This window comes from Jaculus jaculus, chromosome 1 (genome assembly GCF_020740685.1).
Source record: "Jaculus jaculus isolate mJacJac1 chromosome 1, mJacJac1.mat.Y.cur, whole genome shotgun sequence".
NCBI lineage: Eukaryota > Metazoa > Chordata > Mammalia > Rodentia > Dipodidae > Jaculus > Jaculus jaculus.
This window is the reverse complement of record NC_059102.1, coordinates 334,185,105-334,199,198: the sequence shown is the minus strand read 5'-3', so window position 1 is coordinate 334,199,198 and position 14,094 is coordinate 334,185,105. Positions and strand designations below refer to the sequence as shown.

At 43.7% G+C, this 14,094-nt stretch overlaps 1 protein-coding gene across 9 annotated transcripts; it reads right to left on the bottom strand.

The window, feature by feature from the left end:
- On the bottom strand, positions 1-14,031 carry Tatdn3 (TatD DNase domain containing 3). 9 transcript variants are annotated; one of them, XM_045142244.1, is made up of 11 exons: positions 13,911-14,031; positions 11,866-11,898; positions 11,127-11,200; positions 9,924-10,008; positions 9,242-9,304; positions 7,857-7,966; positions 7,641-7,696; positions 6,019-6,131; positions 3,091-3,171; positions 1,333-1,472; positions 1-60 (listed from the first exon to the last, which is right to left on the bottom strand). In XM_045142244.1, the coding sequence occupies exons 1-11, from the start codon at positions 13,965-13,967 to the stop codon at positions 39-41; spliced, it is 834 nt and encodes a 277-aa protein (XP_044998179.1). In that variant the 5' UTR covers positions 13,968-14,031; the 3' UTR covers positions 1-38. The 9 variants fall into 9 exon arrangements, with proteins under 9 accessions (XP_044998179.1, XP_044998180.1, XP_044998181.1 ...); XM_045142245.1 differs by having other exon boundaries at positions 3,091-3,168; XM_045142246.1 differs by having other exon boundaries at positions 3,091-3,165.
- Positions 14,032-14,094: the final 63 nt, after the last annotated feature.

Here is a 14,094-nt window from a genome sequence, read left to right as displayed (position 1 = left end):
GCCACATCTTCATTATCCACTCATCAGTTGAGGGACATCTAGGCTGGTTCCATTTCCCAGCTATTATAAGTTGAGCAGCAATAAACATGGTTGAGCACATACTTCTAATGAAATGAGTCCTTAGGATATATGCCTAGGAGTGCTATAGCTGGGTCATATGGAAGATCAATCTTTAGCTGTTTTAGGAACCTCCACATTGATTTCCACAATGGCTGGACCAGATTGCACTCCCACCAGCAGTGTAGAAGGGTTCCTCTTTTTCCACATCCCCGCCAACATTTATGATCATTTGTAAAACATCATTTTTATTTGCACATGTGTATGTGCCAGGATGCCTTTCCAGTGCAAGCAAATGCCTGTCTAGCTTACAAGGGTTCCAGGGAATTGGAACTGGGCCAGCAGGCTTTGCAAACAAGCACTTTTAATAGTTGAGCCATCCACACATCCCCAGATTCAGTTTTCAATAAAGCCAGGTACATTTTAAATGTTACAAAACTCAGATTGGAACTTAAAATCAGTTAATTAAAATTTAGGCTTGGTATTGAATAGTGGTTGTACAAAAGCACAATTATAAGTCACAGGTGCTATATGTGAAAATCTGAGATTAATGTGAAAGTCTTAGATCCTTTTTAAAATTTTTTATTTTTGTTTATTTATTTGAGAGTGACAGACACAGAGAGAAACAGGGAAAGAGAGAGATAAGAGAGAGAGAGAGAGAGAGAGAGAGAGAGAGAGAGAGAGAGAGAGAATGGGCATGCCAGGGCCTCCAGCCAGTGCAAACGAACTCCAGATGCATGCACCACCTTGTGCATTGGCTTATGTGGGTCCTGGGGTATCAAGCTTCGAACCAGGGTCCTTAGGCTTCACAGGAAAGCGCTTAACTGCTAAGCCATCTCTCCAGCCCATGAAAGTCTTAGGTACTTTTAAAGAAAAATAATACAAAGTACTTAAGTTCAAGCTTACAACAGAACATTCCAATAGTAGGAGAGGCTACCCCTCCCTCACTGGAGAGTCCTGTGAAGTCAAACAAGTGGTGAAGGGCAGGACTCTGGCCTGCTCCCTTCTCACTGTGCCCATGTTGTACTGGGAACCAGGGGTGTGCGTGTCACCCCTGGGGCCTCCTGCCTGGAGACAGGGGTATTGGTTCACTAGGGCTGGAAGCAGCAAGCGGTGCTTTTCCACCAGTAACCTGAAAGCAGCCCAAGGTTAGAAGCAGAGCCCATGGATTCAGCACTTAAGCTATCATCACTTTCCCCATAAAAAGGAGTTTTAGGTTCAGCTGTAAACATTTGTTTTCCCAAGTGCTGCCCCCTGCAGGTGACCTGAAGCTACCTGTGCAGCAGGGTCTGCAGCCTGGGAAACAGTCTCAGGGCGTTCTGAGTGGTCACATCCATGACCTCGGCCACCGGGATCCCTTTCACCTGGGCAACATACTGCGCGGAGATGCAAAGGTTGCAAGGCTCATTCCGTGTCTGCAGCAAACAGAGCAGACCTTGATTCAAACACGGCACTTGACGGATGGATTGTGCAACAAAATCATGGGAAAATGAGCTGGCAAAACAAGGGAGGAAGTCCTTGCTTATTTCTAAACCAATTTACTTTTTTTTTTTCTTCGAGGTGGGGTCTCACTCTAGTTCAGGCTGACCTGGAATTCACTATGTAGTCTCAGTGTGGCCTTAAACTCATGGTGATCCTCCTACCTCTGCCTCCCGAGTGCTGGGATTAAAGACGTGCGCCACCACGCCCGGCTCCAATTTACTTTTTAAACCAGTGTTATTCTAAAGGGTGGTGGGTGGCTGAGTTTGCGCGGTGGACCCAGGCTGCACTGTTGGTTCTACACTGCTCCTTTAAGAACCGGGGTGTCCGCAGCACAAGCCTGGCACTCTCAGCACGCTCATCCACACAGCCAGCACGCCGAGAGCAGGCTGCCTGATGGGTCAGCGTCCTTTGGTTTGTCGCCTAAGTGAGTTCTTGGCAAGTTGTTACACTGCTTGGCCTCTTATGTCAAAGGCTTTAGACCAGTTTGGTTAAGTGAATGCAATAAGGTTTCAGAAAGACTAGCTAGATTAGGTGCTGGTGTCTCACTGACTTTAAGGTAAGGTGCATTCTGACCTCACCTTTTTTTTGTTGTTTTTTTGAGGTGCTTCTGGAAAGGGAGGCTTTGTTCTCTGCATGGCACGTCCCACTTATTCCTCACAATGACTCCAAGAGGTGCTGTTACGAGCAGACCCCTGCTCGGTGGGTAAGATGGGATCCAAAGCATCCCGGCTAAGGTTAAACCCAAGCAGTTGCACTTCAGAATCAATGCTAAAAGTTATAGTACTGTTAAGGTAACCTTTGGGTGGGAGATGGTTTCACTTTTTTGAGTATGATTTTCTGTGTTTTATAATTTTCTAGAACAAACTTATTTGGCTAAATCATTTATTAAATCAAGGTTGTTGAATACCTACGTTGCATAAGGCTCTATGTCACAAACGTAGTTTTTGTCAGATCAAGACAAGTTATAACAGCATTCAACATCTATTGCTGGGCTGGAGAGGTGGCCCAGTGGTTAAGTACACCGGATGTACGATGTGTCAGCCTCTGCTGGGCACCTGCACACGTCTCGCTCACGTAACCCTTACAGAACCCTTAAAGGGCTACCATTTTAACCATCGTCAGAGGTGAAGAAGCGCGGTGGAGCATGCCTGTAGGCCCACCGCTGGGGAGCCAGAAGCAGGAGTATGAGTTTAAGGCCGGGCTCAGCTTCACAGTGAATTAGAGGCTACCCCAGGTTACATGAGATCCCATCTCAAATACTAAACAAACCAACTATTTCAGAAAACTTACATAGCTTGCCCACAGTCAGCTAATTTGTTTTGACTCCTCAAATAGTAATAGAATCTGAGACATTCTGACCTCAGACACTGCTTTGTGCAATCACACAGCACAAATGAAGATATACTCCCCATCAGCTCTATTTAGAAAACGACGTTAACAGAAGCCTCAACTTAGCACTAGGATCCCACTGATGTGCACCAGATTGAGTGATAGTACACTGAAAATATCTCAAGAGAAAGGTACCACCTCGACAATGTGGAGATCATTTACCTGCTTTTCTGGTCCTAGTGCTGGTGAATCTGTTTCTAAGCAGATAGAAGTTAAAGGCAATTGCTTCACAAGTTTCTGCTTCTTACAGAAAAGAGAAAGAGTATAAGTTTAATACATGACAAGGAAGGACGCAGTAAGGAGCATTTACACCCCACCCCCGCCATCCCCGTCCCCTCCTAATGCATTTCACTCAGCAAGAATCTAAAACCAGGCATTAGTTTCAAACACAAGTGCTATCTGGATGGCAAGCTATGCTGTCACTAGTTAACATTAAAACCAACTGCCCCAAACGACTCAAAGCTTTCAGGGAACTCAATAGCGGTAACCTAGCAAAAATAAGATAGACCAGCAAGGGTTGGAGAGATGGCTCAGAGGTCAAGGCACTTGCCTGCAAAGCCTGATGACCTCAGTTCAATTCCTCAGTATCCACGTAAGCTAGAAGCACAAAGTAGCTAATGTATCTAGAGTTCATTTGCAGTGGCTAGAGACCCTGGCACATCCATAATCTCTCTTTCTCTCATTCCGTTTTCAAATAAATATTTAGAAAATATCAGCAAGAAGTCCATACTTCTGCCATTCCATGCCCACTGACACAGCCAAAAGTGAGTTCTTCTGGTAATGCCCCCACCTCTAAGTGCTCCTTTCAGCCACAAGGCCTTTGTCTATAAAGCTAATATTCTTGTGTATTATCTACATTGTAGATTGAGTGACAGGTTCTTTTATTTCTATTTATGATTTTCTGTGCAGTATGTAGGAATGAAATGAACTCACTAAGTTTTTTAAAAATTTTATTTATTTATTTGAGAGAGCAAGAGAGGGAAAGAGAGAGAATGGGTACTCCAGGACCTTCAGCTACTGCAAACGAACTCCAGATGCATGCACCATCTTGTGCATCTGGCTTACATGGGTCTTGGAGAGTTGAACTGAGGTCCTTTGACTTTGCAGACAAACTCTTTAACCACTAAGCCATCTCTCCAGCCCCAAACTCACTAAGTTTTAAACCAAGAACACACTTCTGCTGATACTGAATTTAAAGTTTTAAAGTGTAGGTTGGAGAGATGGCTTAGTGGTTAAAGTGCTTGCTTGCAAAGCCTGTTGGTCTGGGTTCGATTCTCCAGTATCCACATAAAGCCAGGTGCACAAAGTGGTACATGCAACTGGAGTTCATCTGTGTAACAAGAGGCCATGGTGTAGTCATAGTCTTTTCAAATAAAAATATTCTAAAAATAAAAATAATTAAAAGTGGGAAAGGGAAAGATAATGTAAAGTGGGGCTATATTAAAATATAATATATGGGCTGCAAAGATGGCTTAGCTATTAAGGCACTTGCCTAAAAGCCAAAAGACCCAGGTTCTATTCCCCAGGACCCACGTAAACCAGATGCACAAGGGGGTGCATGCATCTGAAGTTCATTTGCAGTGGCTAGAGGTCCTGGTGTGCCCATTCTCTATTTGGCTCTTCCTATCTCTCTCAAATAAAGAAATAAATTTTTTAACATAAGCCAGAGTCAAGCATGGTGGCACATGCCTTTAATCCCAGCATTCAGGAGGCAGAGGTAGGAGGAACCTGAGAGTTCGAGGCCACCCTGAGACTACATAGTGAATTGCAGGGCAGCTTAAGCTAGAGTGAGAGACCCTATCTCAAAAAAAGCCAAAAAAAAGGTGAGGCAAGCACAAGGTCATACATGTGCACTAGGTGGCGCAAGCATCTGGAGTTCAATTGCAGTGCCTGAGGCCCTGGTGTGCCAATTCTCTCTCTAAAATAATAAAATAAAATAAAAACAAAAAATACAACATACAAGATTAAGATTTCGAAAGCACGTAAGCTGGTGCAGCGGTGCATACCTTTACTCCTCCCAACACTGGGAGGATGAGGTGGGAGTTCAGGGACAGCCGCGCTAGAGAGTAAGTTCCAGGTTAGCCTGAGCTTGAGTGAGACCCTGCCTCAACAAAGCAAAACAAAAACCCCCAAATGTTGTCAACTTTAAATTTAGGAGAAAAGCAAGTTTTGGAAAGGAAACAATACCACAGCTAAAGATGACCCCTTAATATGAGGTTTCTCCAAAATGATCACAGTAGTAGAACCCGGACTGCACGCTGGGCGCCAGTTCCCATTCACAGAATACTGCACCAGCACCACGGGCATCTGTCCTCATGCATTTCTTCTCTCTCTCTTTGAGGCAGGGTCTCACTCTAGCCCAGGCTGACCTGGACCTCACGCTGTACTCCCAGGGTGGTCTTGAACTCATAGTGACCCTCCTACCTCTGCCTCCAGAGTGCTGAGGCTAAAGGCGTGTGCCACCACACCTGGCTCATATGCGTGTATTTTCATTCACCACACCACATTCTGGGCCATAAAACAAACCTTAGCTAATTTAAGAGTTAAATTATACTCTACATGTTCTCTGAATACATGAAATTAAATAGAAGTATACAATCTGGGCTGAAGTTGTAGTTTAGTGTTAGAAATAAGCCTTAGATTTGAACTCCAGTACTATATGTAAGCATGATTATAGTTTAATGAAAATTCCATGGACTTGATTGAAAAGTAGACAAAGAATCTAAACAATATTTTACTTTATCTGTTCTTCTTTCATTGTGGAAGTTTTATATTTTGTTGCTGATCAACTAATCCATTTTTTATTTGAGGGCCTGTGTTTTTGGTGTCATAGCTAGAAAACCATTATTGAACCTAAAGTCAGAAAATGTCAGGGCAGCACCACCATGTCCAGTGTGTTTTCCTTTTTCTAAGAGTTCAACATTTTTGATCGTATGTTAGGACTCTGATTCATTTTGGAGTTAAGTTCCACATTGCTGAGGCAGAGACCAATGTGATGTATCTGGAGCAGGACTCCAGGTGAGCTGCCAGAGCTCAGGTTCTAAACTACATTTCATAAAGTGTTTCATAAGTTGCAAAGAAAGACTTTACCTGCCCACTTCTTATGATGGAAGGTGGGATCGAGAAGAAGTAGCCAGCGCTCACTCCCTCCATGGCCACGGCTGGCCGGCCGTCAAAGGCATGCAGCAGGACGTTGTCAGCACCTCCCAAGTTAAAGAGAAACCACAGCTCCATCTCATTCCTCAACAAGGGTTTCCCCATTCACCACACCCACCACACCCACCACCAGAGGCCTTACACTTTAAGTAAATGTCTGTCACTGTGATATAAACATGAAATTCTATGTCCTCTAAAGGATGTGAAAATATAGTGTTCAAAGACAAGAATAAAAATAAATTCTAATCTTCAGAATAAAATTAAGTAACACTGAAATGTAATTTTTACAATTACTTAAGCTTTCTGCACCATCAGGCCTTTTCTATAAGTCAAGTTACTGTTCCTAACAGGAGGGTTTCAGGCAAAACTATTTTCCTAATAGGAGTGCTAGTAAAAGAAAAAAAGAGAACTGCATGACTCAGAAACTAAGCAGAGTCAGGCTCACAAGGTCATTTCCGTGTGTGCGCACGTGCGTGTGTGCACTCACACGTGACGGGTTCCGGGGACTGAGCCCAGGGGCCACATTGTCCACGCAGACAAGCATGCTGCCACTGAGCTGTGACCCCAGCCCTACTAACTCCAGTTCTTAAAAAAAAATTATTTGCATGTTTGTGTGTGTGTGTGAACATGCACCAGGACTCCTGGCACTGCAAACAAATGCCTATCCATCCTTATGTGGGTGGCTGGGGCATTATACCTGGCTTGGCAGGCTTTGCTCAACAAACATCCTTAACTGCTGCGCCATCTCCCCAGTACCCAGCTCTACTGATTTTTTTGTTTGTTTTTTTTTTGTTTTTCGAGGTAGGGTCTCACTCTGGCCCAGGCTGACCTGGAATTCACTATGGAGACTCAGGCTGGCTCTGAACTCACAGTGATCCTCCTCCCAGCTCCACTTCTTAAAAGACAGTTGTTTAACTTGCTTCATTACTCCAGAATGTTCAGCATCCATCAATGATGAGGGCAATGTTTTTTTATTGCAATTCTTAAGGTTATGTCATCATTGGACAAACGGTGCAGCTCTATGTGAATTATAAAATTAACTAGAGTAGGTCACAATCAACTACTGTGTGCTTTTGTGTCTACAAACCCACACATGTGCACACATGTGCTGCTTGCTAAATTTCTTTGTGTTAAGAGTCTTAAGGCACATTATTGTGGATGGCATTTTTACAAGTGTGCAAAAGAAGGCTATAAGTGACATGTTAACTCTAGGAAAAACAAGTGAAGTGACAGTGTGTTTTATGCATGATAGCCACAGGACCCATTTCCTGAAGCAATAGGCAGGTTACAGAAACAGCAGAGTAACCCAGTGTGACTACCCTTCTTTGCTTTACTTTTCTCTCTTGTCAGTTGGGGATTTAGAGATTGGAGCTTCAAGTTTTCATTTGCTCTCTGTGAGCCTGCTGGATTCAGAAGTGCATAAACCTGCCTAAACAATTACCTGACTTGGAAATCATCTCCTGTTGAGTTCCACCATGGCTCCGCCCCATTCCCTTCTCTAGCAAGTCAAAAGAAATATGGCTTCTCCATGATAGACTGAGTGGGGTTGTAAATACCTTGCTCATGTAAGAGGCTGATAGTAGGTCTTCCAGCCGAGCGTGAATGGACATTTCTGTTTAACAACAAAATTCCTTTCAAGACTTTTAAATCACAACTATTATTTTTGTTTTTTTAAAATAAATCAAGATAAGCTATCTAGTCCTGCATTTCAAGAGGACTTTGACCCATACTTAATTTGCTCAGTTTTTAAAAAAGAAAGATAATTCACCTACAAAGGCAAATTTAGTCTTTTGGCTAACTGGACCTGTCTGATCAGGACTTGTCTTTGCTCTTCCTTCTGTTCATCCGTCCCTGCAAATCTGGGGGAGAAGTCCAGTCCCACCTGTAGCAGGTAGATAAAAGAATCACACGCTTATAACAATGTGAGCCGCATCCCATCACTTCACACCACAGCAGCCACAGTAGAAGTGCCACACAGGGAACATTAGTTTTAATAATGTACTTTACATAGTTCAATGTCCAAAATCTGATTTAATGCGGAATCATTATAAAACATTAAGTTACTTTATGTCCCCTGGTGCATGAGTATGGTGCAGGCACATTTCCAATGTCCACTGCAGTGAACAGCACATCTTACAGGCAACTGTTTTCTTTAAAAAAAATAAATTATTTGGGGGCTGGAGAGATGGCTTAGCAGTTAAGGCGCTTGCCTGTGAAGCCCAAGGACCCAGAACCAACATAAGCCAGATGGACATGGTGGCACATCCATCTGGAGTTCATTTGCAGTTGGCTAGAGGCCTTGGTATTCTCATTTTCTCTCTCTGTCATAAATACATAAAAATAAGATAAAATAATTATTTGTGTGCATGCTTGTGTGTGTGTGCTTAAGTACACCAGGTTCTTTTGCCACTGCAAATGAACTCCAGATGCATGTGCCACTTTGTATCTGGCTTTACGTGCTTGCTGGGGAATTGAACGCCAACTGGCAGGCTCTGCAAGCAAGTGCCTTTAGCCGCAGCCATCTTCCTCAGCCCAACTGCTTCCTTTGATACTACTTGGGCATGTATCCTGGGTTTAATTTGTTTTCTTACCTTTTGTCTTTCATGGAAAGCAGAATTTTTTTTTTTTTTTTTGCCTTTTTGGTTTTTTAAGGTAGGTTCTCACTCTTGCTCAGGCTGACCTGGAATTCACTGTGTAGTCTCAGGGTGTGGCCTAGAACTCACAGTGATCCTCCTACCTCTGCCTCTTAAGTGCTGGGGTTAAAGGCATGCGCCACCACACCCAGCAGAAAGTAGCATTTGTTACCATCATAAATAATTTAAATAACATGTGCTTTAATTACCAACTTTAGCCCATCTAAAGCATGCTTAGTAATTACTTGAGAAAGGTTAATAGAGACCATCTGAACTCACCAGAGCAATGACCCACATTTAAACAGAGACTGCTGCTACCACCACAGTCCTCTCTGCTAAGATGTGAGCAGGCTAATATTCTACTGCCTCAGCCCCAAGTGCTGAGGCAGCGTCACACATTAGCAGTAGGCTGAACAGCAGGAACATGACGGGCCTACTCAGCTTAACATCAAACTCAAGACAATTGTCAGGTTTCATATTGAGGTCTGCATTAGATGTTGTTTGATCAGCTAATGGGTCTTTACCTCTCCAATCGCCAACAACCGATCCTTATATTTCTCGATAATAGGCAAGGCCACATCCAAGTCCTAGACAGAAGAAAAAAATCTGTTGCTAGAGAAAGAGCAGGGCATGACATTTCATGAGTATCCATTATATGCCAGGCCTTTTGCTATAATGGTCCTTCACAAACATTTTTTAAAAATATTTATTTATTTATTTGAGAGAGAGAAGGTTTTTTGAGGTAGGGTCTCACTCTAGCCCAGGCTGACCTGGAATTAACTATGTAGTCTCAGGGTGGCCTCAAATTCACGGTGATCTACCTACCTCTGCTTCCCAAGTGCTGGGATTAAAATCGTGCACCACCACACCCAGCTATATATATATTATACATATATATATATATATATGTATATATATAATATATATATGTGATATATATATTATATATATTTTTAAAGAGGGCTGGAGAAATGGCTTAGTGGTTAAGGCATTTGCCTGCAGAGCCAAAGGACCCAGGTTCAATTCCCCAGGACCCACGTAAGCCAGCTGCACAAGGGGGCACATGCATCTGGAGTTCATGTGCAGTGGCTGGAGGACCTGGTGCGCCCATTCTCTCTCTTCTCTGTGTCTCCCTCCCTCTTTTGCTGTCAAACAAATAAATAAATAAAAATAATTTTTATGGTCCTTATTTTATATGACTGTTACCTTTAATGTCACACTTCTTTGGTTTTCTGGTGAAAGTCCTTGAACTGGGTGAATACCCAAACATGGCAGGATAAAGCCAGTATACCTAGAAACGTAGAACAAATTAAGGAAGCAGGAATAGCAGAGTAGAAGACTGCCATGTCCCCCTCGAGAACAAGCAGAAAAGTCTTAGGGCTGTGTTAATATGCTTTCTTCCTCATTCCCTTTAAAATTGGTTCTTTGGTATTGTACATCTGACATCTTAACTGTCAGCAATTCTAAAAATCTTAATTAGAGGAGCTGGGGGATGGCTGAGTTGGTAAAGTGCTTGCTGAGGACCCAAGTTAGATCCCCAATGTCCATGTGAAAGTTGGGCATGGAGTAATCCCAGAGGTGGAGATGCAGAGACAGGAGGATCCCTGGGGTTTGACTAATCTAATCAGTGAGTTTCAGGTTCAGCAAGAGACTCTGTCTCCAAAAAATAAGATGAAATCAATTTTGGCAGACACCCAACATCAAACTCTGGTATCTATATTTATGCACACATATACACACACACATACTCACATATATACAAATACACAGGCACCCATGTTGACCACACACACACACACACACACACACACACACACACACACTCTCATATACACACAAAACAGTTAAAATGTTGTAATGCAGTGGTATGCGTGGTGTAGGCACAGGAAGGTAACCATGTGGCATCCCATGCACTTGCCTACAGTGGCCAGAACAGATCATTAGGTCCCTCCTCCATCACTCTTCTACCCCTTACTTGAGCCAGCCTCTCTTACTGATTCTGGAGTGTGCCATTTTTCATGAGTCCTGGTGTTACAGATGCATGTAGCCACACCCAGCTGTTTACGCGGGTCCTGGAGATGCAACTCTTGAGTACTCCTCAGGCCCTCGTGCTTGCCTAGGATTCGCTCCAAACCACTGAGCAATCTTTCCAGTCTAGACTTTAAAGCTTAATTAGAGCTGGTTAGTGGCTTATAGGGAGGCTGGGGCAGGCAAAAACTGGCACGAGTTCAAGGCCAGACTGATCTGCACAGTTAAGTTCAGAACAGCCTGGGTAACAGAGTGAGACCTTGTCAAAAAAAAAAACAAAAACAAAAACAAAAAAAGCAAAACAAAAAACAAAGGGATTAAGTCCATGAGTTCAAGACTAGTCTCAGCAACATAAAACAAACATCTAATTAGAAGCAGCACCTTTCTGAAAGTTGCATAATCTTTTCAAATTCTCCTGAATGTTCAGCAACTGCCACAAGGGCCATAATGTTAGCCTAAAAAAAAAAAGAAGAAGAAAGAAAATATAACACAGCATCAAACAGTATATAAAGTTAATACAAACTAAATGAAATTTTATAGTTTTCTGGGCATTTTATCATTCTTGTTTAGCCATGTTCCAGTATTATAATCAAAATGGCTGCCAATAAGTACTTGGTCTATTTTGGATCCTATATTCAATGCATAGAGATCAACAATAGAAACTTCTATCACAGCAAGTTATGGATGGAGTCACAGTCATTAGGCCTGGGTGACTCCAAAGCCCATGTGTCCAGGTAAGCTGCCACAATGATAGCTGGCTCTTTATAAACTTGTACTGCCAAACATTCATGGTTCTGCTGTTCTCTGGGAAGGCTAAAAAATGCAAGCTGCAAGTAATTAATTTTATAAATACTTCCAAATTTGATAATTTCTTCTCACAAAGCCAAATGTTTCAGAAGCCTTTTGTCTTCCTCAGAAGACTGTGAAACTTTTAATAAGAGTTCATAAAAGGCTTAGCTCTCTGTCTGGCACATAGAAAACGCTAATAAATGTTACCTATTAAATCTGAAACAACATCACAGTGTATCCAAACAGTACCTAAAAGCAGTATGTCAAGCTAAAGCAGCTTGAAATTTGGAGAAAATAACAACAGAGAAGGGAATTGTGAACGCGGACTTACTTTCTTGGCTTTTTCCAACACATCATCCAGATCCTAAAATAAATGTAAGTAATCACGATTACTTTAGATGAATGACTGACTGTTCTTTGGCTGTGAGTGTCAATGCAGTTGAAGCACCAAGCAGAATGACAATGTTAGCCATGAACAGAGAGACAGAAAGTGAAGAGCCTGAACTCCAGTTTACTCTCAAGAAATCTGGCTTCAGTTCCCACTGCACTAAGACCGAACTCTCTACTGCCAGATAGAAAAGATATCTGTCTGTGGTCCTCTCAAAGTTCCTCTGCAGCTCTGGACTCTTTCCTCCTTGAAATATTTCTACCCTTGGCTTCCACAACACCACTCACACTGGTGGCTACCTGTCAGTCTCCTTGACAGGCTCTCTCTTCTTTTTCTCACTTCAAGATTCTCTGCTCTTCTCTCTGCATTTACCTTACAGGATTTCATCTGTTCTCGTGGTTTTATTTATTATTAATCCAGCAGCCTTACCCATGAAAAGTAAGATCTCTAACACTAAGCTACATATAGCACCAAATCCTTATGGCTGTAAATATTATGTCACACCCCCAACTTTTACCTCAGCATGTAACTGTCTTGAAGCCATGACTCACATTTAAAATGCTTGTACAATTTCCAATTGGATGGGACCAACATCCCAACATGAATCTTTTTCTCCCACCAAGATTCCTTCTTCCCAGGTGCCCACTCCACCCCAGACCTTGCGTCTTTGCTGATCTAAGCAAAGGACATTACTATCTTCACTAGAGAGCACCAACTAAATATCTAAGTCATGCTTGATTCCTCCCGTTGCTTGCCATGTCAGATTCTAGCATGCGTTATTAATTTTATTTCTAAAATAAATGCGGGATTCATGTAATTCTCACAGATTCCTAAATCGTCACCTCTTCTCTATATATTTAAAAAGCAACTTGGGGGCTGGGCTTCAGAAGTTAAAGACACACACACAAAAACTTTAATGCAATGTACTGATCTTACCCTGAAAGGCAGGATGAAAAATTTTAAAGTAAACTTAGTGAAGAAATAGCTGGTTGCTACAGCTAGGGGACAGCCTGAACTGTATATTCAGAAAGGAGTAAATCAAAAATAGGCTAAAAGATAGGCTGCGGGTGGCCCAAGATATGGGTTGGTCGGGTCAACCTAAACTTTATGTCCCGGGAAGAGGAAAAAAAATAGTTTCCCAAGACAGCCTGACCAAGGACTTAAACTCTAGTTATGCACAAATAAGATATGTAGACATAACTGTACAAGCTTGGCAAATACCCTTGTGAGACCCCTCCCCTTTCCCTTCCTTGCTAAAAGCCCCATAAAAAGAAACACCCAATAGGGCTCAGGGTCGACTCCTCTGTCTCCTGCATGAGATACGGGTCCACCCCAGAGCCCTGGTTTCCCAAATAAAGCCTCATGCTTTTGCAGCAAGTTTGGTCTCCCTGTGTCTTTGGGTGCGTGCTATCTCGAGACTTGAGTGAAGGTCTCCCTCTGGGGGTCTTTCAACCCATCCTTGACAAATCTCCAGTCTTGCTTCATTCTCTTTTCTACCTCACCTCCAGCCTCCAGCCTTTTGGTGACTAGAATGGGGCAAATGTTTTCCTGTCCGGGCGCCTTCAACCTCACGCTTTCCTCACCACCACAGTCTGGCTTCCTTACTGGTGTGGCGCCTCACCTCCTAACCTCCTGCTTTCCCCCTACCCGACCGGAGCTCCCCAAGGGCAAGACCGCCCTCCTCCTCCACCAGAACTGGAGGGCTTATGCCAGCTACGGCGGCCCGTAAGCAGCCCGGCCCAGGGGAGGCAGGGGACGGGCTGCAGAAACCGAAAACGTGAGCTTTACGGAGATACGCCTCACTGCTGCCCAAGATCAGGAAGGAAATCACACGGCTTTAGCCAAACAGGAAATCGAGGTCACAAGGGCCACCGTGATTGAGGTCTGAGGACGTGGGGCTCCGGTCCAACCGAGGAGAGAAAAAAGACCCTCGGGGGAAAGACGGGGCCCACCCCCAACCCCGCAAGTCCCGGGCCGCCCTCACGTACGCTGTCAAAGTCTGGGTCCGAGAGATGGCAGTGGCAGTCCACGAACCCTAAACCCATGGTCCTGACCGCCGCGCCCGCCGCCGCGGGAGCCGGAGCCGGAGCCGGAGCCGGAGCCGGAGCCGGAGCCGGAACGCGGCGGCGGCGGCCGCAGTTTCCAGCCGGACGCGGGCCCGCTCGGTCCCCC